The 21,202-nt window shown below is 49.4% G+C and overlaps 1 protein-coding gene across 5 annotated transcripts in view; it reads right to left on the reverse strand.

Moving 5' to 3' along the window:
- The window catches only part of Fyn (FYN proto-oncogene, Src family tyrosine kinase), a 192,833-nt gene that overhangs the window by 8,648 nt on the left and 162,983 nt on the right, over positions 1-21,202 (reverse strand). For all 5 annotated transcript variants that reach the window (XM_051164531.1, XM_051164535.1, XM_051164530.1 and 2 more), the window contains 4 exons: positions 20,197-20,376; positions 18,490-18,566; positions 18,234-18,387; positions 2,895-3,026 (listed from right to left, as the gene is read on the reverse strand). In XM_051164531.1, coding sequence (XP_051020488.1) covers positions 2,895-3,026; positions 18,234-18,387; positions 18,490-18,566; positions 20,197-20,376 — 543 coding nt within the window. The remainder of the gene's footprint in view (positions 1-2,894; positions 3,027-18,233; positions 18,388-18,489; positions 18,567-20,196; positions 20,377-21,202) is intronic.

Consider the following 21,202-nt stretch of genomic DNA (forward strand, 5'->3'; position numbering starts at 1 on the left):
CTCCTCACCTGCTCTTCGTTTGGCCACGCCTCTCACCTTACACTCTCAGACTTCTGGAAATGTCTGGGCAGCCTTTGCAAACCCCACTTCTAAGTCATTCCCGCTCTTGTTTCACTGCCACGTACAAGCCAGAGCACCCTTCCTTTGTGACGCGGGGACAAAGGACCTTTCTCAGGTATGAAAGAACTCAGTGCAGTTTACCACCACTCACCGGTCTTGAGAAGTGAATTATTTGAAAACACACTCCAGGCGACTGAGAAGTGGTGAGTTAAAGGACAAACGAGAGAGCGCGATAAACCTCGGTCAGGGACTCTGGCCTGGACTCCTACCAGCAGGGATTCAAGATGAGCTGAGCTGAGCCCTCAGGCAGTACATGCTGCCTGCCTGGGCCACATGCACAACCACGGTGACCCCCCCCCCCCGGATAATGCTTAATGCGGAGGTTTGTGCCCCAGAACTGCAGCCACCCCTCAGGACAGCAAGCCTGTGACTGTACTCCCTGCGCAGAAGCTTCTCCCTCAAGGAGAGTTTTCTGTCACACTCAGAATTCCAATTAAATATGATTATAGCGGAGTTAAAAAAATAAAACTAAGTGTCCGTGGCTATGAGAACAGGTAAGCATAGGCAGCTCATGTCAGTTCCCTCTTGACACAGCTCCCTGGGCCATGTCCCCCCTGCTAGGCTCCAGCGTCTCCTCACAGCAGCATAGAGGCACCTCACAACCAGTTCCACCCTTTCTCGCAGCATCAAATAGTTCACCCCGCCACCTTCTCGGACCCTCCCTACAGCCCCGAAGCTCTGCTGCCTTTCCAGGTGCCAGGCAGGACTCAGCTTCCTCAGGGGGCGCGAACTTCCTGCTCCCTATGGTCTCACTTGTTTGTCTTCTGCCTTCCCCTTGGCCCCTGCAGACAGTGCAGTTATGGAAGCCTGTGGCAGGTCAACATTTGCTTACAGGCTTAAGTACACACACCGTGCTGGGCTCAGGCCTCAGTCACAAGGCCTCTGTTCTCCTCAGGCGCTCTCAGTGAAGCGGCTATCTCTATCTCTGTCCCTGACACGTGATGAAAACTAAGGCTGGGGGCACTCAATAGGCACTTAAGTACCCTCCTTTCATAAATAACCAGCGCCTGCTTCACCTGACAGGAAGGTCCTCGCGCGCTCGTCCGGGCAGGACCCCATTATTTATCGGTTCACTGTTTTCCCTCAGGCACAGACAGAACCTGTTCTGGGACAGGGACTCTTCAGTGTCACCTGAGAGCTGAACGGCTTATTTGTACTATTTCCCAAGGGAGCATGGGCCACCCTGGATGACGCCAGGTGAATGAATCCAGCCGAACTTGTAAACCTAGGTTATTTTCTTTGTGCTAAACCCAACCTGACAAAATCCTCAGCCTCCAGCTACACCTGCCTCCGTCCGTCTACTGAGCCCCCTACCTCCGCCTCTTTGTCCTGGCTTCCATGGGTGACCCAGGAACAAAAAGCAGCTTTGTGAGACTGAAAGGGGGGGCCCTCACGGAAATGCCAGACAACATTAACCTTTTCCCGGGATGGCTTTTAACACACCGGGTGTCTATAAACCTGGGGAGATCAGGAAGAAATTAGTTCAAAATGTAGACAATAATAACATTTTTTTAAGAAAGTGCCTTCTCATCTTTAAAACCTGGAGACGGCATATTTTCATCCTTGAGAAGCAATTCAGAAGCAGCCATGCTGGGCCCCGCCCCCTCCCGGGCAGCCCTTTCTTCTCTGCTGCTTGACTATTCCCTGAGTGTCCGCCCACTTGTGCGTGCCGGCAGCCGCAGCCGCATCGATAAAGCGGACCTGCACACCCACACCTCCTGACTGGTGCGTTGTTAATTTTGCCTCGTTGCCAACCTTGCTCCATTAGAGGTCTTGAGGCTTCAGTAGCCCAGACAGAGAGGCTCTTTATGAACACTGTCTCTGTTCTCTGATGATGACCAGAAACAATCAGAGGAAATGAACAAAGGGATTACAAATTAATCGGCTCTCACTGGCTCCTCTGACTGCAAAGATATGATTACAAGCCCAGGATTTGCAAGAGCCCCACATTCCTCATTAATCTCTACTATCGTTTCCATCACTGTGGGATTTTTGCTCTTCTTTCTTTGCAAGCTCTTTTTTTTTTTTTTTTAAGGCAGGGATTGAAGAGAGCAGGCCAGCTATGCTCTTTCTTTGCTCAGCAGTAACTAAAAACTATGCCCTCGACACTTCACAAAGCAGATTGTCCATGCACTGAGACCAGTAAGCGTGGAGGTGAAATGGCACGTGTCTTTATGTCTCCGGCTGGCTAAGTTAATGAATTTAAGCACGGATAACCTTAACCCATGGCTTCCTCAGAGAGGAACGACCTCAGCCTTCCAGACATTCCAGTTCCTTTAAAACACACTCCCTCTTACGCTGGTCATGCAACAACAGGCAGAGAACGCTCGGACTAAACTGCCTTTCATGACCTCTGCTCTGGGGCTGGAGTCTCTGAGAGAACAGTTCCTGGTATCTTCCTGCCAGCTCTGCTCTGTGCGTCACTGGTACAGCAGGATTGAAAAAAAAAAAAAATCCCAGACATGCCTGCCAACTCCATTTGGGCACAGGCTCGACCAGTGACATTTCTGTTCTGGGAGCCATGACACACACACCTACGGAGACAGGACAAATTCCATGACCTGTGGAAACTGGAGTATTTAAGCCGGCGACTTAGCACATTAAAGTTGGTGTACAGGTCATGGTACAGGCTCTTGGTTCTGCATCCCTCTGGCTAACTCCCTTGGCAGAAGGCTGAGCACAGGGCTTAGAAAGGCAGCTGGAGAGGACTCCTGTGAAACAGGAAGTCAAAAGCGAAGCCGCTGGACACGCACTGCCCAGGTCCATGCTCTTACCTGGGTACGGCACTCTTCCTTTGGTGACCAGCTCTGTGAGTAAGATTCCAAAAGACCACACATCAGACTTGATCGTGAACCTTCCATACAGGGCGGCTTCCGGGGCTGTCCACTTGATGGGAAACTTGGCACCTGCCGAACGAAGACCTGGTTATTCATGAGGTGGAGGAGGGACGAGGGAGCACAGCAGCGGCATCTTCAGGGGAGCAAATTGAGAGGGGAGGACAGGAAGGAGGTGGGGAAGGAAAAACCGGGGCGCGGAGTGGCTCAGTGACTACAAGCGGGTAGGTGTGGCCTTACTGGTGGAGGCGAGTCACTGAGGGTGGGCTTTGAGGTTTCAGAAGCCCAAGCCAGGCCCGGTAGCTCTCTTGCTGCTGCCTGTGGACCTCGATGTAGAACCCTCGGCTCCTTCTCCAGCACCATGTCGGCCTGCATGCCGCCATACTCCCACCATGATGACAACGGTCTAAACCTCCAAAACTGTAAGCCAGCGTCAATTAAACACTTTCCTTTACAAGAGTTGCTGTGATCATGGTGTCTCTCACAGCAATGGAACAGTGAGTAAGGCAGTATGTATGTATATATGGACACACACACGTATCTTTGAAATGCTGCTATATTTTAATAAATACACACAGGGTTAGATCACTGTACTCTTCTTGTCCTCTAGTATGCAAAACCTCACTGGTCTTATGAGGTGCCACAAATTCATGGAAGACCCAGCTTCTCCTTGGGTGGAGGAGAGTGCATATAGCATGCACATTACCCTGAAATGGGTATTTCCTAAGTTTCCTACACCTGTTGTAGGGAAATGATCCTGTCTGCACCTGTTTTCTCACTTCCCTCTACTCTTTCTAACCACGGTAGCCATTTTTTAAGTGGTTTTTCGAGACAGGGCTTCTCTGTGTAGCCCTGGCTGTCCTTGAACTCACAGAGATCCGCCTGCCTCTGCCTCCCTGAGTGCTGGGATTACAGGCGTGCACCACACAGTAGCCATTTCATCTCTGAAAAGCTTTTATTCTGCATTATATGGTCACGGTCCTCACTTCCTATCTCTCACAGCCAGAGAGTTCAAGTGAGTGATTCTTTAAGACAGGGTTTGCCTTGATGACAGCGTATGAATCTGGTGACTAAGCATTCACATATATGAGCCTAAGGGGGCTGTTCTTATCCAAATCAACACACACACACACACACACACACACACACACACACACACTCATGCACTCATGCACACACACACAGCAAATTCCTGTCAAAGGCAGTAGGCCTAAGTCTTTTAAATGTCTCTGATCATTAGGAGACTCCTCTCTTCTCCCCATCTAAGGGAAAGGTGGGGCCCACCCTGCTCATCACATTGCTGGGAAGATGCGGACAGAGTAAGATGGACCCAGCAGCCTTTACTTTCATATTAGGATCAGCAACTACAAAGCCGTTCTGGCCATTTCTTGAACATACCAAAGGAAAAAATACAAGGATTCTGTTATTAGTTATCCAAACAATGACATGCTTAAAGCATCCTAATTATGCTTAGGATCTGCTAAAAAGCATGCAAAGGCTGATAAAAATCAGAACTGTCATAGCATCATCTATGAAAAGTCACTATGTGCCAAAGTGGCCAGTGATTAAAATCTTTAAATTATGGAGGTTTTAATAGCCAGACGTGATAAATTATAGCAATTACATTTTTCTTTTAAATACAGTACACCAAAACGATATTAACATTTCCCAGCAACGTAGTTTTCTTCTCCATCTCTTTAGTGCCAGTGTGAAATCAAAATTGAGAAAAAAAATCCCTACTATTTCCCTCTGTGGTATCTCACATTAACACTGAGGCAGGCAAGCAGTTCTACTGTTTTCCTCTGGTCTGATGCAATTTGTCTAAAGTGTACTTGTTTCTGTCTTCCCTTGAGTGCTGGTGGCTGCCTGCAAAATTTGGGATTCTCTGAGCAGTCGTTTTGTTTTAAAGTGTCTTCCAGAGCATTCTTCACACAGCCTTCCATCTATGCAGCTTGGACTCCAAGCCACTGGGGTTAGGGTGACAGGCTTTCCTCAGTGTCAAAAGCGGGTTGCCCTGGACCAAACATCAGCTGCCTCCGCCTTCCACCCAGCTTTTTTTGTTTGTGTTCAGAGATTAAAAAAAAGATAATGTTTTTCTCTTTTAAGACAAAAGGTTAAATTCAAGCAACAACAAGCTATTAATGAAAAGAACTAACCAGTGCCTTCTTTCCTACCCACTCATCACTTCCGTTTCCTCCCGTCCTTGGTTTCCTGCCTTCCGAGGGCACAAACTTACTGGCCCTGGAGTATGGCTTTGAAAGGGGGAGGATTAGGCAGCTGTTTCTGCCTGGTGTTTTTGCATATGGCCGCAAAAGATGCAGGTGTTAAACTCAAGTCTGAGAAGGGTGTGTTTAAGGCCATCCAGCACCACAGTTCGCAGCCCCACAAGGGATCCCACTAGGGGCTGCAGTAAGTGCTTAACTTGAGCCAATTTAGAGGCTAGAGGGTTGGAAGGGGGCAACTCCCACAGAGAAAACAGTTCACTGCCACCCTGTGGCTAACCCCTGCCTCTCTGTTTTTGGCCCGAGTGCTACTTGCTCAGAGAACCCGCCTCTGCCTGATTACTAACAACTGGACAGGGTTCCCAGCTCCAAGCTGCCACAACAGCCCGCTGTTGGGAGTTGTTACGGCTTCAAGTGTGATGAACACACGGACTGTCAGAAGTATGTCTTGTGACCGTGCTGTCCCTGAGGGTTGGAGCGTGTCTTTGGGACGACTGGTGTGTCTGGCACACAGAGGTGACAGAGAGGCTGGACAGTGGACTAGCCTTCCAGCTCTCCCCTCCGTTCTGACTGGCTCTTGTTTCTTACAGGCAGTTAATTTGGTCTCTTGTCTCTAGGGTGTGTTCCCTTTGTTCTTGGTGACAGTACCACTGTCTTGTCTGTCATCATCTGGATGCGAGTTTAAGGGCCTAACAACTGCTAACTACAACAGAAAAACATCTGCCACCCACCAATGAAACAGAAAAATCTGCACTTTGATACCAAACGCAGAGTACTGAGACCCGCGCCCCCCCCCCCCCCCCCCCCCCGCCACCTTTGGGTCTGAGAGATGTAGAGGGAGACCCAGTTCTGCTTCGAGAAGATCAGGGGGCAGTTCCTGGGATGCTGCTGGCATGGGCAGTGGCATCAGTGGCAGAAAGACCAGGAAGTGAGAATTGTAGGCATCACTCCCAACTCAATGCGTGCTGGCTCTCTTCTTATGAAGCAGGGCTCATAAGCACCTATGCATCACGCCAGAGAAAAAGGAGGGGAGGGTTTTACTCCATTACCCAAGTTTGTCCGTAAGAACTGTTAAGGACAACCCTCCTCCCCCCGTCCCCACGGCACCACTGCAGAGCTGGCTGGCTCTCTCCTTCCTTCCCACTGTAAGCATGTCTGGATTTCCCCCAACAGTACTAGCACTGGACTCAATTCACAGCAGCAAACATGACCTCCTTCCCGTCTGTCCGTCTGTCTTCTGTCCCCAAGGTCCACTCTTCTTCTTTCTTGCTCTAATGGCCAGTGCCACAGAGGCCTCAGTGTTCAGGCCTCTTCTCTCTCCACTATCCCTTTGGAAATGTGTCCCCTCCTCACTAACTTTGCCTGCTGCCTGTGGGAGGGGGATGGGCACATTCAGATGTTTCTCATTTGAATTCTTGGTTCTTTATTTCCAAATATCTATGAGACAAGGCTTCTAGGGTCTCTTGGCTTTACCTAAAATATAATAACTGTAAGCTGAATTTATTGTTCACTGTATCATTTTTCTATTTTTAAGATTATAAGTGACTCCTGTAGAAGGCAGAAAAATTTCACCAAATGACTGGGTTATAAATAAATTCTTACTTTTCAATTCTAAGATACAAACAAAATCCCCCTCAGTTTTTGTTTTCTCCTACCCACCATCCAATGATTCCCACATTGCCAGGTTTCAGAAGCCGGGACTCTGCTCCCCCAGGCGATGTCTAGATGGAATCCACGGCTTTGCTTTTAATCCAGCACCTTGCTTCTGCTCGGCACATGTCTCAAAGCCACCGTTTCCCGCTTAAGCTCACTGCAGAAGCCAGATTCCGGTCATGGATTCGGCTGTGTCCTCCTGCCTCGGTACCCAACCCCTCCAGTTAATCCTTTTAAACTGCAGCTTACTGTGGGTCCCAACAGAATGAAATCAAACCCGCCACCTGGTTTCCAGGGACCCACATATCCATTCAACTCTGGTCCTTCCTACTGCAAACATACAGTTAATCTAGTTTAGTTTGCCTTTGGCTCCTGCAGCAGGTACCGCACACCTGGCACGATTCTACTTCCTCCCGCCGTATTAGCTTACTTGAAATGCCATCTCTCCCTCCACTTGCCTAGCCTTCCCCTCTCCCAAAGTCTCTGGGGGATGAGCCTGAACAGAAGCAACAACCTGTGCCAGGCAATCCGAGCCCCTACCAACACAGAATAGATAATGGGCACTTGGTAAGTGTGCTACATGTCTGACACATGAGTTATGGGTGCAAACAACATTTCTGTTCTTCAAATGAGAGAACAACATGTTGAAGAACTCTAAAGGACGGAAATGGGATTTAGAAGAAAAGAAAACTTAGTGCTTAGACACTGCAGTGTGTGTGTCTGTCTGTGTGTCTATGTGTGTGTATCTGTCCGTATGTGTGTCTGTGTGTGTGAAAGAATGAATTTTACGGAAGTTTAGAAAAATGAAAGGAAGAAGCTTCAGTGTTAGGCAGACCTGGGCTCTCAGGTCGGGTTTGAAAGCCCAAGTGTCAGTGTTCTGTCTGTAACTTGGGATGGCAGGAGGTAGAAAGGACTCAGCAGAGTGTCTGATTCCTGGGAACAGGCCGAGAGCTAAGGAAATGCAGTTACAACTGTGCTTAGATTGGATGTGCAAGGCACTGAGTTGCACTGACAAAGGCCCTCGGCACCACCACTCACCCTAGAAGTGTCAAAAGCGTTAAAATGAAGAGGATCCCCAACACTCACTCATCAACCACCGAGTGTCCACTGAGTCCCCAAGCAGTGTGAGGCACTCTGGGGTCATGTGGAGTAGGGTACCTCCTGTAGGAGTTTTGTAAAACAGGACAAACACAGCTCCTAGGCTGAAGCCACAGAGAGCTAAAACGTGGCACTGGCTTGAAGAGGATGGCTCAGGAGATGCAGGGAACAAGGAAGTGGCCAGGGAAGGACAGCTGCAGGGATGCAGTACGCCCCACGGCTGTCCCTGAGACAGAAGGACCACCACGGGGCAGGGGCCAACACGAGCCTGACGGGGCCAGCACATGCAGTGACTATTTTGGAATTTTGGTTTCTTTAAAAACACAGAAATTGTAAGACTATGTTTTCGTTTTAATCCCAGGTGTGGATATGGGGCTGCTCTGGCAGCAGTTGACGATGATTTGCCTCATGCTCTATCTAGTGTGGTTTTGCCAGCTACAGATAGTTCCTGGGAGTGTGTGACGTTTGGAATTCTGGGAACTTTTCAGAGGGTATATAAATGCTAGAGCCCTGAGAGGCGGGTTGGTGGTTGGTCAGGAGTGGGGACTGGGGGTGGGGTGGGGATGGGGGTGCTGGTCGCAGTTTGTTAGTGCTTAAAGAAAAAACAAAAGGAAAGAAATTAGAATTTGGGGATTTTTCTCTCCCCTCTATCCTTTCTCTTCTATCTAGTGATAGGAGGTGAAATGGGGGTGGGGTGGGGTGGGGTGGGGTAGAGGTGGGAGTGGGATAAACGGTAGGAAAAAAAGAACCTATGAAGTAGCGAAGGCCAGCTACAATCACACATCACTAGCTCTTCAGGGAGCCCTGGACTGTTAGGTCATCCATTTTCTGGTGCCGATCCCACTGCATTGCCTCAGGGAGTGTTTCTCCTCCAGTTAAAGATCCAGGAGAGCGGAGGCAGTAAAGCCAGCGCAGAGCAAAGAATGCCAGACGGACTCCACAGAGCACGGCCTTCGTCCTGACAGCATTTCCAAGAAGGAAGTGCATCAGCTTCAACAAGAGATCCTGATCTTTTAGACCTAAGAACCACCCAAGGAGCCTCTCTAACTCTCTCTAACTCTGAAGCCACAAACCCTGTGAATTATTATATGCAGTATTAGATAACGTGCAGTAATGGGGCTGTAAGGTCACCCTAGAGAATTAGAGACATCACACACGTTGCCTGTAACAGGAAGCTGACTACACGGTAGAGAGCAAGGAGTCTAGGATAGGATATCCTGTGTTAGCAAGTGAAGCAAAGCTGACCTGACCTGGAACGTGGTGGTGATTTAAACGCAGTAATAGTTTCAAGCCCAGTGAAACTTGGCAGAGGAAAACTCCTAATTCTCCTAATAGGCCAAGGGATGACGTTCAAATTCCCCAAACTCTTCTGAAGTAATAAACGGAGTGTTTCCAGTTACCCCTGGTTAACATATTCTGCTAAATGGCCACTTCGGGTCCATCCAGTGGCACAATGGATTGGGGTAATATTCCATTTGAAACTTTAGCTTGCCAGTGGGTAGGGATAGGACAAAGAATGTGACATGGATTAAGGAAGAATGCTGTCTCCTCAGGGACATTGGGAGTCCAGGGGCCAGAAGCTGGGCCTGAACATACTGCAAAACTGTGGGCTGACTGACCAGGCACAGATCCAAGGTCTGGTTGGGATGAATCCATGGAAGAAGTGTTCAAGCTGAAAGGGTACAGAAGCTCCCACGGGAGCTGGACACCAGTGGCCATGTATAGAGAGGGGTGCTGGCAGGCTTATCACTGGGTTAAGAACGGAGCCCAGCAGAGATTTAACCATCCTCAGAGGGGTCTGGGCCATTGTGCCTGGCAGTGTGGACAGCACTGGTGTGCGGATACAGGGTGGGGCACACATGACACGCACAACTTCAGGCTGCTTTTTAAAACTGTACCTTGCTTTCCCTTTGGCACAGTGTCTATGCTTTGGAGACCCTGGGGAGACCAGTATGCTGGGCCAGGCACCCTCCTTTGGTTAGGAGAAGGCGGCTCGTAGCTGCAGGCAGTTTACAAGTGTACTGCCTGTCCTTGGTTATCCTGACGATGCAAATGCAGGTTCCTTCTGCCAGCCAGCCAGCAGAGCACAGTGAGGAAGCCGAAAGACGTTTCTGATGTTTGGTGGCAGTCTGCAGTTCCTATTTACACACTTTAAAATCACAGAGGGTGACCATCTGCTTCCTTACTCATGACTACCAAGAAATGTGGGCTGTGCAGACCAAGGACTTGCTCCTGACCGTTCACAGACGACTGCTAGCCAGCTCTGCCCAAACAGCACAAAGGAGATGGAGATGGCCTCGTGAGCACAAAGCAGGACTACCAGCGGCCTGGGCAGATAGAGGAAGGTGCTCAGAGAGCCGGCTCTGGTGACCAGAGCTGGCATCTGGCCCATCTGGATTCCCTGGGCCAACTCAGAGAACCGTCAGTCTGAGGATCTAAGTGGCAGAAATCAGCCCCCCTCCACCCTGCAAGCACTTTGAATCTCAAAAGCAACTGGGGAGAGATGAGTGATGTAAAGACCCCTCTCATCTGGCTTTGGACACATCCCTGCCAGGAGGGGATGGTGCTCCCAACAGCTCATCTGGACTTTCCAGCATCTGTCCTGCTCCCCTGACTACTAATCTGGGCTGAAGTTTCAACAGATAAACAAAGCGGTCCCTCCCAAGAACGCCAGTGGGTGACTTCTGCCTGGTAACTGAGGTGTGCCCAGAAAGGTTCAGGGAGGTAGCCTGGCTCAGTTTGGCTCACTGGGATCACCACGTGGCCTCTGGCAGATCCCCGAGTGGGCCTGGGGGTGGCCTGGTCCTCTCACTGCACCCTTTCAAGGCTCTGCCCGGGGGGAGGGGGGGGGGGGGGGGGGGGTAGGGGGGCGGGGGAAGAGAGTCCCCTGCTTAGCACTCAGAAACAATAGCTTGCTTGCGTCAGGAGGCGGTTTGCCTTTTGTTAAAAAATGGCTCGCTGCTTCAGCAGGGAAAAAAATTAGATTGAATTCAACAATTAAGAGCGCTCCATCCTTCCCCACCCTCTTTCTCCGCTGACATTTGCTGTTCAGGTCACAGGACACACTGTGGGAAGGGAGATGCTGCTGTTGACAGAGGGAGGGCATCGCAGCCTTGATCTGCCACTGGATTACAGGGCCCTCTGAGGCAGCTGATTAATAATTCTGCAGGAATCCTTGAGCTGCAGCGTGGCCCACGGAGTCTAATAATCCCCAGCCATCGTAACAAAGGAAGGAGAGGTACAGAGGAATTCACAGTTCGGCGCCGTGAAACTGGCAATCTAAAAGAACCAGGGGCCCAGTCCTTCCTGATTCTGTTTGTCAACCTAGCTGCCTGCTTGTTTGTGCTAAATGGCTAGTGTGCTTTTTTGAATCCAAAATCTGATTATATTTAATTAGCATAGGCATCTGGGATTTCTAATACACAAAGAGTTATTAAAGTAACAAATCTTTCTAAAATATGTTCTCCAAGAAAGAATGTGTTAATTTATGCAGTAACAATTTTTAACGTGAAATAATGAACACGAAAACTGTAACAAGTATGAATTCTTTGTAGTATAATTTATATGTGAATTTTACTCCAGACAATAATCTATTCAATTTAAATGCTCAATACTGGGAGTATCTGAACAGACACATTTTTCTTCTCCTACTTAATACCCAAAGTTTGGAATGGCCCTGTTTTGTTCATATATTCTAAAGATGCAAAGATTTCCCCGTCTTGACATTTGCTTCCTGGGAGAGCATCTGGCTACTACTTTTCGAACAAGTCCACTGACCAACCAAACCCACAGAGAAACTCCATGTCCTTGCTCTTTTTCATGAGTCAATGGGACACAATCCCTGGCAGGAGGCAGCATGAAGGCCCGGTGCAGCATGGGTTATGTGTACCACCTGTGGGTGGGTGTGCACCTAGAGGGTCAAGTGTAAAACTACTGTTGTTAATGCTACTGCCAACTGCAGCAAGTGCTTTGTGGTAATCGCTTCGTGTCTATTCCCAGACCGTGTGACAGCCCTACCTGTTTGAGGCAGGCTCAAAGGTTAACTTATCCAAGGTTTCTGAGCAGATGAGCAGTAATGCCAGGATTCACACTAAGATAGCGACTTCACAGAACATGCTCATAGCCAGTTTAAAGGCCTTGCCATCTTTTGGAATGAAGCAGGGAATCGAAAAAGGAGGAAAGGGGTCTGGGGAAAGAATGGTATTATGGGGAAGAGTGAGAAATAATGATGGCAAAGAGCTCCTCTCTTCTCTAGTGCCCAAAGCCACCTGAGAAGTGGGTCACAGAGGAGGAGGCATCTGAGCACAGAGGCCTATCTAGCTTGGCAGCTCCTGAGTTTCCCCAGAGGCAGACTCACAGCGGGCAGCAAACACCTACAGAGCAAACAACCTTGGCGGTGTGCGTGCGAGCATGTGTGTGCATGCGTGTGTGTGTGTGTGTGTGTGTGTGTGTGTGTGTGTGTGTGTGTGTCCTTGCAGCAATTACAATAGTGGATTTCTGGGAAGCCTGTGCATACTGCTCAGAGAGCAGAAAGGTATGCCTGAGGAGAGTGAGGGGAAGGGCAGAACCACTGCTATTTTCACTGCTGTTCACGAACAGCGATGCTTAGTATGTGCTCTGTACTCATGAGGGCTGTGGTCCAGTCTTTAGGCCAGCGTCCCCATAGAGGACCAGCAGGACCTGTTTTACTGATGTCCAGGAGAACTGCTACTCAGGGTCCATACGATTACCCATGTGCACACTGCTGATGTGTGAAGCTGCTCAGCTTCTGACGTCAGACACGATTAACTTCATAGAAACATAAACACAAAACAAAGGCGTGCAGCTTGGGTCCATGGATGGTTCTTTCCTTTTCTCCTCCTCCTCCTCCTTTGTTTGGTTTTGAGGCAGTCTCTTTACATAGCCCCAGCTGTGCTGGAACTCACTAGGTAGATCAGGCTCGCCTTGAACTCACAGAGATCTGCCTGCCTCTGTCTTCCTGGTACTGGGATTAAAGGCGTGCACCGCCACAACTATCCATGAATAGTTCATAATAGGAGGGGGGGGGGGAGATGAAGGTCTACCGAAGACAATGGAATGGCAAAGGTAAGTTGAGTCCCAGCTGAGTTCAGGACAGAGGGTCCTGTGGGACATGTGGACAGAGACAGAATGCTGACTGCCCAGATAAAATAGACTGGTCTACGCTATAAATGATTACATGTGTGCCCATACATTATCCATCCACCCGTCACCTATCTATGTATCCATCTACCTACCTACCTATCATCCACCTAGCTGTCTGTGCATGTGTACATATGGCTTTACAAGCTCCTTTCTTCTGTTGGTTACTAACAGTTTTTCTCTAGTGTTTTTAATATAATAAAAACCCTTTCTGTGGAGAACATATCACAAACGCTAACAAAAATAATTCCTTCTATTTTGCTACCCTCAGAGAATTTGTACAGACCGCCTCCTTAACTCCCATACTGCTCAGGCAAGGCCGTTGCTGTTACTATCTACTCTGCAGAGGGCAAAAAACGAGGCTCAAGAAGGGAGCTGGTCTGCTGGAGGTCACCCTGCTTGTCGGAGACAGAGGTGGCTTAACCCTGGGCTGCTGGGTTAAGTGATGTAGCTGGATTCACCTTTCAAATCAGTGTCACCAGTCAGTGAGGCAGTAACTGCCACTGCCTGTCTAGGCCTGCGCCATGACCAGCCCACCTGACAGGGTAAATACCCCAGAGATAGGAGGGTGTGTGTCTCCCACCCAGCAGCTTCCTTCACGAGAGCCCCAGGTGGAATCAGGCAGTGATGGCTCAGCTGGTGCGTGTGTCGGAGGAATATTAGCTCCTGCTGTAAGGAGCTAAGAACTGTCCCAGGGAGCAAGGAGGCAGACCAAAGAGTGTGTCGTGGCTAGGTGATGCCTCTCCTGGAGGTGGTGGGCTACTGAAAGAAGGAATCTGCGGACCAACGCTCACCGGCCTCGCTTACAGGCTGAGGGAACTGCAGCGATAGAGAATAGAGCTGCCTAGGGTGGGAATGCAATGGTCTTCACAGGTCTGCCTTCCCCTGTGGGGTGGCTCCAAGGCTACATACCCATGTCAATATGTACTCAGTTGCACACCAGATTTGTCTAGCTTGCTGGATGAATGTAAATTAAGAGAAAAGAAATCAAGCGTCCACAAGGGCAAGTCACTGTTAAACATAGCCAGGTCTACCCGAGCATGCCAGGTTCAAGCCAGCATTAGCCAGCCCTCGGCTGCTTGAGGACTTAGAAAGAGAGACCAAGTCTGTGGAGAGCTTTCCCACCACTTCCTATTTTCTGTAAGAAGGAAAAAATGGCCCAGGGGCTGTGATAGACAGAAAAGCAGTGTGGTGCAAGGCGGCAGCAGCACCTCACCGCCCTGGACCCAGGTGGGGACTACGGTGACTTCTGGAAGCATCCTGGGACAGGGAGGTGGCTGTCGGTGACACAGAGGGGAGTGATGAATTAGAAGACGGCGCTGTGGCAGTGGATCAGGTGCGATACCCCACTGGCCTCTCTGGGCTTAGACGCACCAGCATGGACACCTCAGATGCAACAGATCCCAACTCACACTCACTCTCTCCCTGAAGTTAAGACCTCTTACTTGTTCTCTTCGCTGCCAGCTCCACCCTACCCAGAACCCACCACTGCCTCCTGGGAAGGGTCTTTGGCTCTCTTTGTTCATGCATGGAAACTGGGTCTTTCCAGTGCAGCCTACCCAAGAACAAGAACAGCACCAAGTAACACTGAGCAGTTCCCACAAGCTGGGCGGGGTTAGACATCCGAGTGCTCTCCAGGAATTGCGGAAATGCACAAAGCAGGTAAGTTGCATCATCACTTAAAAAGGAAGTAACCTGCCCATGGAAGATCAGACAGCTTGTCCAGGGCGCCAGGTCAGCACACGGTATCGCTGGGCTTTGCTGCCTTACTCTGAGGTACTTGTGTCCCCCCCCGCCCCCCATGCTGGCTGCTGCCCTTATGTGCCCTTAGGTCTCCTCCACCTTTCCCCTCTCCATCCTCTCTTCTTTTGAGGGGGAGTCTTGCTATTTGGCCTAGGCCAGTCTCAAGCTTCAGGGCTGAAGAGACCTTCCCTCCGCAGCCCCCAGGGTAGCTGAGACTACACTGTGTGAGCCTTCACTTTGGCTTGGGTGTCATCATGTCTTTTAGCCAAGTTCCTTCTATAAACAAAGCATTCAAACACCCAATATGGATTCTCTAAGTGACTCCGGATGGGCAGAACTTAGTGTGGAGTGTAAGACTAACAGGAACTGGGTCTAAGTGTGAGGTGTCCAGGTAATTATGACGTTATGACGAATCCCCAATGATTCTAGCTGCTTCTACAATGCTGTCAGGTGGAGGATCCCTTTCACTGGTGCCGGGCCTGGTCCTGAGCTTCTCTTTGATATAAAGCTTTTGTATACAAGCGGGGCTAGGGAGGGGGTAAGTGTAGGGCTTATAAGAGGCAATGACACAGGAAAGACATGTAGCAATGCACACGGCAGTGGTGCTTGTGCCTTGTGCTGTCATACCTTGTTGTCCAGTATATGTGCGTGTGTGTGTGTGGTGACAGACATTTCAGAGCACCAAGATGGGAAACTCACAACTGTTTTGCAAACAATTGTCATTCACAGTCTCAAAATAGCTGCATTTGGCACACGTTTCAGAACACTGCCTGCACTCCCATAATCAAGATGCGGCACGGCTGTGGCCTGCGGGTGACATAAAACCCGACTTGCAAATATTATTAGGCACATGGACCAGCTGTCTAGAGGAGCTTATTAATCCCCGGCAGGAACGTCGGCATGCAGCATACATGCCATCTGCAGAATGCACTGGCAAATACATGCCGGACCTTTCTGTGCAGTGGAAAGTCTGGGGCGGGACAGACCCAGTGGAGAGACTGGTGGAACAGCTGGGCTATCCAAGGCTGGCAAATGAGAGTTTCTCTGGTCCCCTGACACGTGTGAGTTTGAGAGGTTGCCCCTTGAGGCTTTCCCCGTAAAATAAAAAGGAAATGAGAATTATGAGTAATTCTCTCTGGTCTTACACTATTTTGGTGAGAGACAGTGGGCACAGGTCAAGAGCAAGCCTGAGCAGGCGGGCTGTACTGTTTTTAAATCCTGGTCTTCCACTTGTGAGCTTCGGGATTTGTATGACTGACACTGCTAACCCCGAGTCTCTTTCCTGCCCCCTGCAGGCCAGTCAGGTCCAGGGCCACACATGTGCTGGCCTTTCCTTGTTCTAGACTAACTGTACTGCCTTCGGCACTGCACCTCATCTGACTCAGGCTATGTACCCCTTCCCACTGTTTGGTATGCATCCGAGCACAGCAGAGAAGAGGGAAGGACGGCGCCTCCTGTTTGAAAACTAAGTCAAGGAAATGTCGAACAAAGGATTGAGGCTCGCCCTTGGGAAGGGGTACAGACAGTGGTCTGATGTGACGGGGGAGGCAGGGTGGGGAGGCAGTCGTGATGGGAAGAGGGAAGGAAGGCTGCATGGCCAGGTTGAGAGGGTCTTGGACAGGCCCCAGTGCAGAAGCTGACATGAGAGGTGCCAGTCACCTAAGGCCACAGTCTTTAGGCCCTTGATGAAGGATGCATGAATTATACACCCAGGCCATTCCATAGTGCCTCTGCTAACATCTGCTGACTCCTGGCCCTGACACCTTCTCATTTATGGATGGAGAAAGGTCGTACTCTGTGGAGTACAAAGTCAGGTTAGTAGTGAGAAAACAGCCTTGCATTGCTCCTTCTGCCACTGAGATATTCTTACACACAGAAGGAAGCTTCTGCACTTCATTGGAGCCATTTGCTAAGTTAAATATCAGGTTATCAGCCTTCACACGCCTTCCCTGAGGGCCGGGACTCTACTCACATCCCCTCAGATTCTCTTGGCATACCCCGTGCCCAAAACCATGTCTGTATTCCTCTGTGCTTTGAGATATAGCCGACTTCTGTGCCTCCTAACTGTGGGTGTGTGGGTGCGTACATGAGCCCCCTCCCCCAAGATCCCACAAGGAGGCTTGCTGTGTGGGCATAAGGCTCCAGGACAAGAAATACCATATGTTGGAAGAATTCAAATAGCGGAGCTGTTTGCCCAACATACAATCCAGCATTTGGACAGTGTCTGTAACCAGGCATGGTCTTAGTTTAACATTTTCTGTCATTACCCACTGCACTTCCATTCCAAGTCAAATAAAAGGAGGGAAGAGTGGCATGAAATAAAAAGTTAAAAAGAAAGAACTAGGAAAAGAAGATTCTAGAAACAAGTGAAATGGCTATTATTTACTATAAAATTGTAGAAAGCAGTATCCTGTGGTATATCCCAGTTTCTGCTCAGCTGGGCTCAGGGTGGCCAGCCTTTGGTTAATATCACCAATGAAACTTATTCTCTGCCTGAGTTCTGGGTGTGAACACCAACACAGAAGCCTCCACAGTTGTGAGTCCCTCACTTAGCTCCACACCTGGACACTGCCATGTGAACAGCCAGGAAGGCAGAAGATGCCTCGGGAGCTCTTTCCTGGCACCTGGTGCTCTACTGGCAGTCGCTGCAGTGGGTTGGCTTCTGCTTTGGTCTATGTTTTACATAAGATCGCTGTCTATGAACTTTTGCAGGAGGTGGGTGGGTGGAGGCAGACTGGGAAGGAAACATGGCGTTTCAAGGGACTGCCACCAGCCAGCCCCTCCAGACCATGCCTTTCCCCTTCACTGCTTTGCTCTGAAGCCAAGAGGCTTCATGGAAAGCTCAGTCTCAGGCTGGGCCTGCTTGGGGCCCTGGAAGGCAGCTGCAGTGAGGTCACCGCTAGCCTCCATGTCCCTCAGTAGGTTCTCTCCGAGGTGCCCTCACTGAGCCGCTCCTGCGGCGATCTGAGCCCTGGCTCCTCTGATGTTAGCTCTGAGGCCATGTACTGTGCTCTCAGTTTTCCAAAACCCCGCCTGTTCCTCTGTAAAAGACTGTTATTACAGTCTCTCCTTGGAGGGACATCTGATTTCTGCTGGTACATGATGGACTGGCAATGAGCTATAACTTGGCTCCCCACAGCCTTCTTTTTCCAAAAGCAGAACACTGTGGGCCTAGACACTGGCAGAAAGGTAGGCAGACCACGGGAGTGGACCACTCAGCAAACCAGTGAGGTTCCTGTCTGTGGGGGCCACTAGTCTTCCACCTAAGAGCCATCCAGATCAGCGGGGGTGGAGGTGTGGGTGGGTGTGGGTAGGGCAGCAGGAGGGAGTCAGGGGGAGGAGGAGGGGGACGTCTGAGCAGTGTAGTGATACAATCAGGGGCCACTGTCCCGGAAGCGCCCACCTTGTCTGGCCGTGTATTCATTGTCCTCGATCAAGCGCGCCAATCCAAAGTCAGCAATCTTGCAAATTAGTCCATTTCCCACTAGGATGTTTGCCGAACGCAGGTCTCTGTGGATGTAGTTCATGCGCTCGATGTAAGCCATTCCCGCAGCCACCTGTGGAAAGCCAGGGAAGGGGGCACAGCGGTTACAGCAGGACCCCTCGTGTGTCCATGCCGCAAACTGCCACGGTCTGAGGCAAGGCACCCCGTGGCCTACCTGTGCCGCCATGTCCACAAGATTTGGCAGTTTCAGAGCTCTTCCTTCACCGTCTTTTAAGAAATCAAGCAAACTTCCTATAAATGAGACATAGAACAATTTTAGTTTACTCAGAAAGGCAAAAATTCCCAATAGTGGCTCTATTTGATTTCCTCATTGTAAGTTAACAGGTAGAGAATGGGACAGTGTCATCAAAGGAAAAAGGAAGCTTTGTATAAAAAACAGAAACAAACCCCATGTTCTAAGAAGCAAGTTTTAGCTTCAGAAAATAAACAGCATTTCTTTTGTTTCTAAAGGCAACTAGAAGAAATGAACTTCACCTCCTTTTTATGTCACAAGTTGGAGTGTCAGAAAGCGAACCAGAAAGTGAACCTGGAGAAAGACAGCTCAGGTGAGCAGTCTGAGGCTGTACAGTTTCCACTGGCAGCAACAGTAGCATTCGCTGGAAATGCATATTCACCATAAACTCTGGAGTTAGACCCAGATGCCTGTGGGTTTCCTGTTTGTTTGTGAGACAGGGTTTCTCTATGTAGCCTTGGCTGGCCTTGAACTCACAGCAATCTGATTGCTTCTCTCTCCCAAGTGCTGGAATTACAGGCATATGTGCCACCATGCGGGGCCTCAGATGGACCTCGAGGTGACTCTGGTCCAAAAGAGTTTCAGAATCATTGACTTATTTTCAGATTTTAAGTATCTGGGGAGCATGGGTGGGGCGGGTTGATTCCTAATTAGATCACAGCCAGCCCCGCCTCTGACTCAGGCATCCGAGCAGAACAGCCAGGGCTTCAGAGCCACGCTTCTAAGGCTGCGTGAGTAGGCTCAGAACTGAACCAAGGCGGAGATAATCATTTGCAGGAGCTGGGGGCACACGATGGCCATCAGTTTTTTTTTTTTTTTTTTAATGCTTTAATCATAAAGTTATTTACAAAATAACCCTGGATCCAAAGGGCAAACAATCTGCCAGGAAAAAATTCCAATTATATTTTTAAAAGAGAGTACATAGAGAAGAAAAATTACACTGCTGTCTTCTGATGTGCGCAGCGCCTTTTAAGGCTGTTTCTTGTTTGGCTCATTTATTTTTCCAAAACACAGTGATCTCTGGCTTCATCCCCAACAACGCTGGTTTGATTATAATGGTGTACACATGCACACGTGTGCACCAATACATGCATGCGCACAGGAGCGTGGAGGGGGGATGATTGCATGTCATTTCTTCACCTGACATTTAAGGAGAAAGCTGGGGCAAAGGATGTTGAGAAGAGGACCGAACTCAGCCAGAAACTGTCTGCTGTTGATTACTTAGTGCTGAAGGAGGAACTTTAACAGACTGCACTGATTCAAAATGGCAGCAGATCTTATGGCCTTCTACATTAGCTCCGCTGTAAGAAGGCTGTTTTAACCATGCCGAGCAGCATTCCTGATGTGTGACATGCAAAGGCACCGCCTTTCTCAAGAACCGGGGGTGGGGGCAAACTCAGTGTTCTCTCTTTTCTAAGTGTTATCCTGAGTGAGCACAGTGGACGCTTCCCGAACTGCGGGATGAAAGCGAGCAGGCAGCTCTGTTTCTCTCTCTCTGACCCCCCTTGGGGCTCTGTGAGGGAGAGGGGGTGGGGAGGAGGGGGGAGAGAAGGGGAAGGGGTGGAGAGGAGGGGGAGGGGAGGGGGGAAGGGGAGGGGGAAGGGAGGGGGAAGGGGAGGGCCACCCGACCTTTGTTCATGTACTCCGTGACAATGTAGATGGGCTCCTCAGACACGACCGCGTAGAGCTGCACCAGCTTGTCATGTTTCAGCTTCTTCATGATCTGTGCTTCTTCCAGGAACGACTCCGGCGACATTGTGCCTGGCTTCAGAGTCTTTATGGCTACTTTTGTGTTTCCATTCCAGGTGCCTACAAACACCCCACAATATTAAGTCAGCCCGGAGACACTCTTTTGACCAACAACTTTGTGCATAAAATCAGACTTTAAGTTAAAAAAAAAAAAAAACTTAAAATGGTTCTTACAAGCAAAGACAATTAATTGCAAGGACTCCGTCAAGTATTTCAACAGGAAAAATGAGTTTACTTATAGCTATTTAATAATTCACTAACTTTTCCCACTTGATATATGTCACTCTTTTTATGCTCATACATATAACTGTGAATTTATACCAAAAGGCTCTTACTTAAGCGATGAAAGGCTAGGATTTAGAACTGGCCTAGGTATCTATTAGCTGTCCCTTAGGTAACTGGGAAAGCATGGAAGAAATTAGATTAAATTCCATTTTAGAGGGTGTAGCCCTATAAACAGGTAGCCACACATGGAGGATGCCTGGAATGGGCCTTCAACTGTCTGCACTGGATGCAATACTTGACAGAGTCCTTTAGAAGGCAAGCTAAGTGCACCCACAAGCACGGGCAAGGGGGTCTGCTTGCCTGTACTTCCCCAGGTCAGGAAAATTCCTTAGCCTTCCCTTGAGTCAGCCACAAGAACAGCAGCTTCTATCAGGCAGGCTGGGCACTCAAACAGCATGGAGGAAAGAGGAGAAGTATTTAGACGTGCTATGTTTAAATACTTCTTCCAAAGCCTGGCTGACTCCAAGGTGAGGGCTGGCTTATAGCCATTCTGTAAAATACAGGCATGAACTAGCTTTTCATCCTCATTTGGCTGTCAATTAAAAGTCAAAATTTGGGCTACTTCCATTTCTAGGCCAAGAGTTTTGAAGGATAATTTTAT

The sequence above is a fragment of the Acomys russatus genome, chromosome 21, assembly GCF_903995435.1.
Source record: "Acomys russatus chromosome 21, mAcoRus1.1, whole genome shotgun sequence".
Classification (NCBI taxonomy): Eukaryota; Metazoa; Chordata; class Mammalia; order Rodentia; family Muridae; genus Acomys; species Acomys russatus.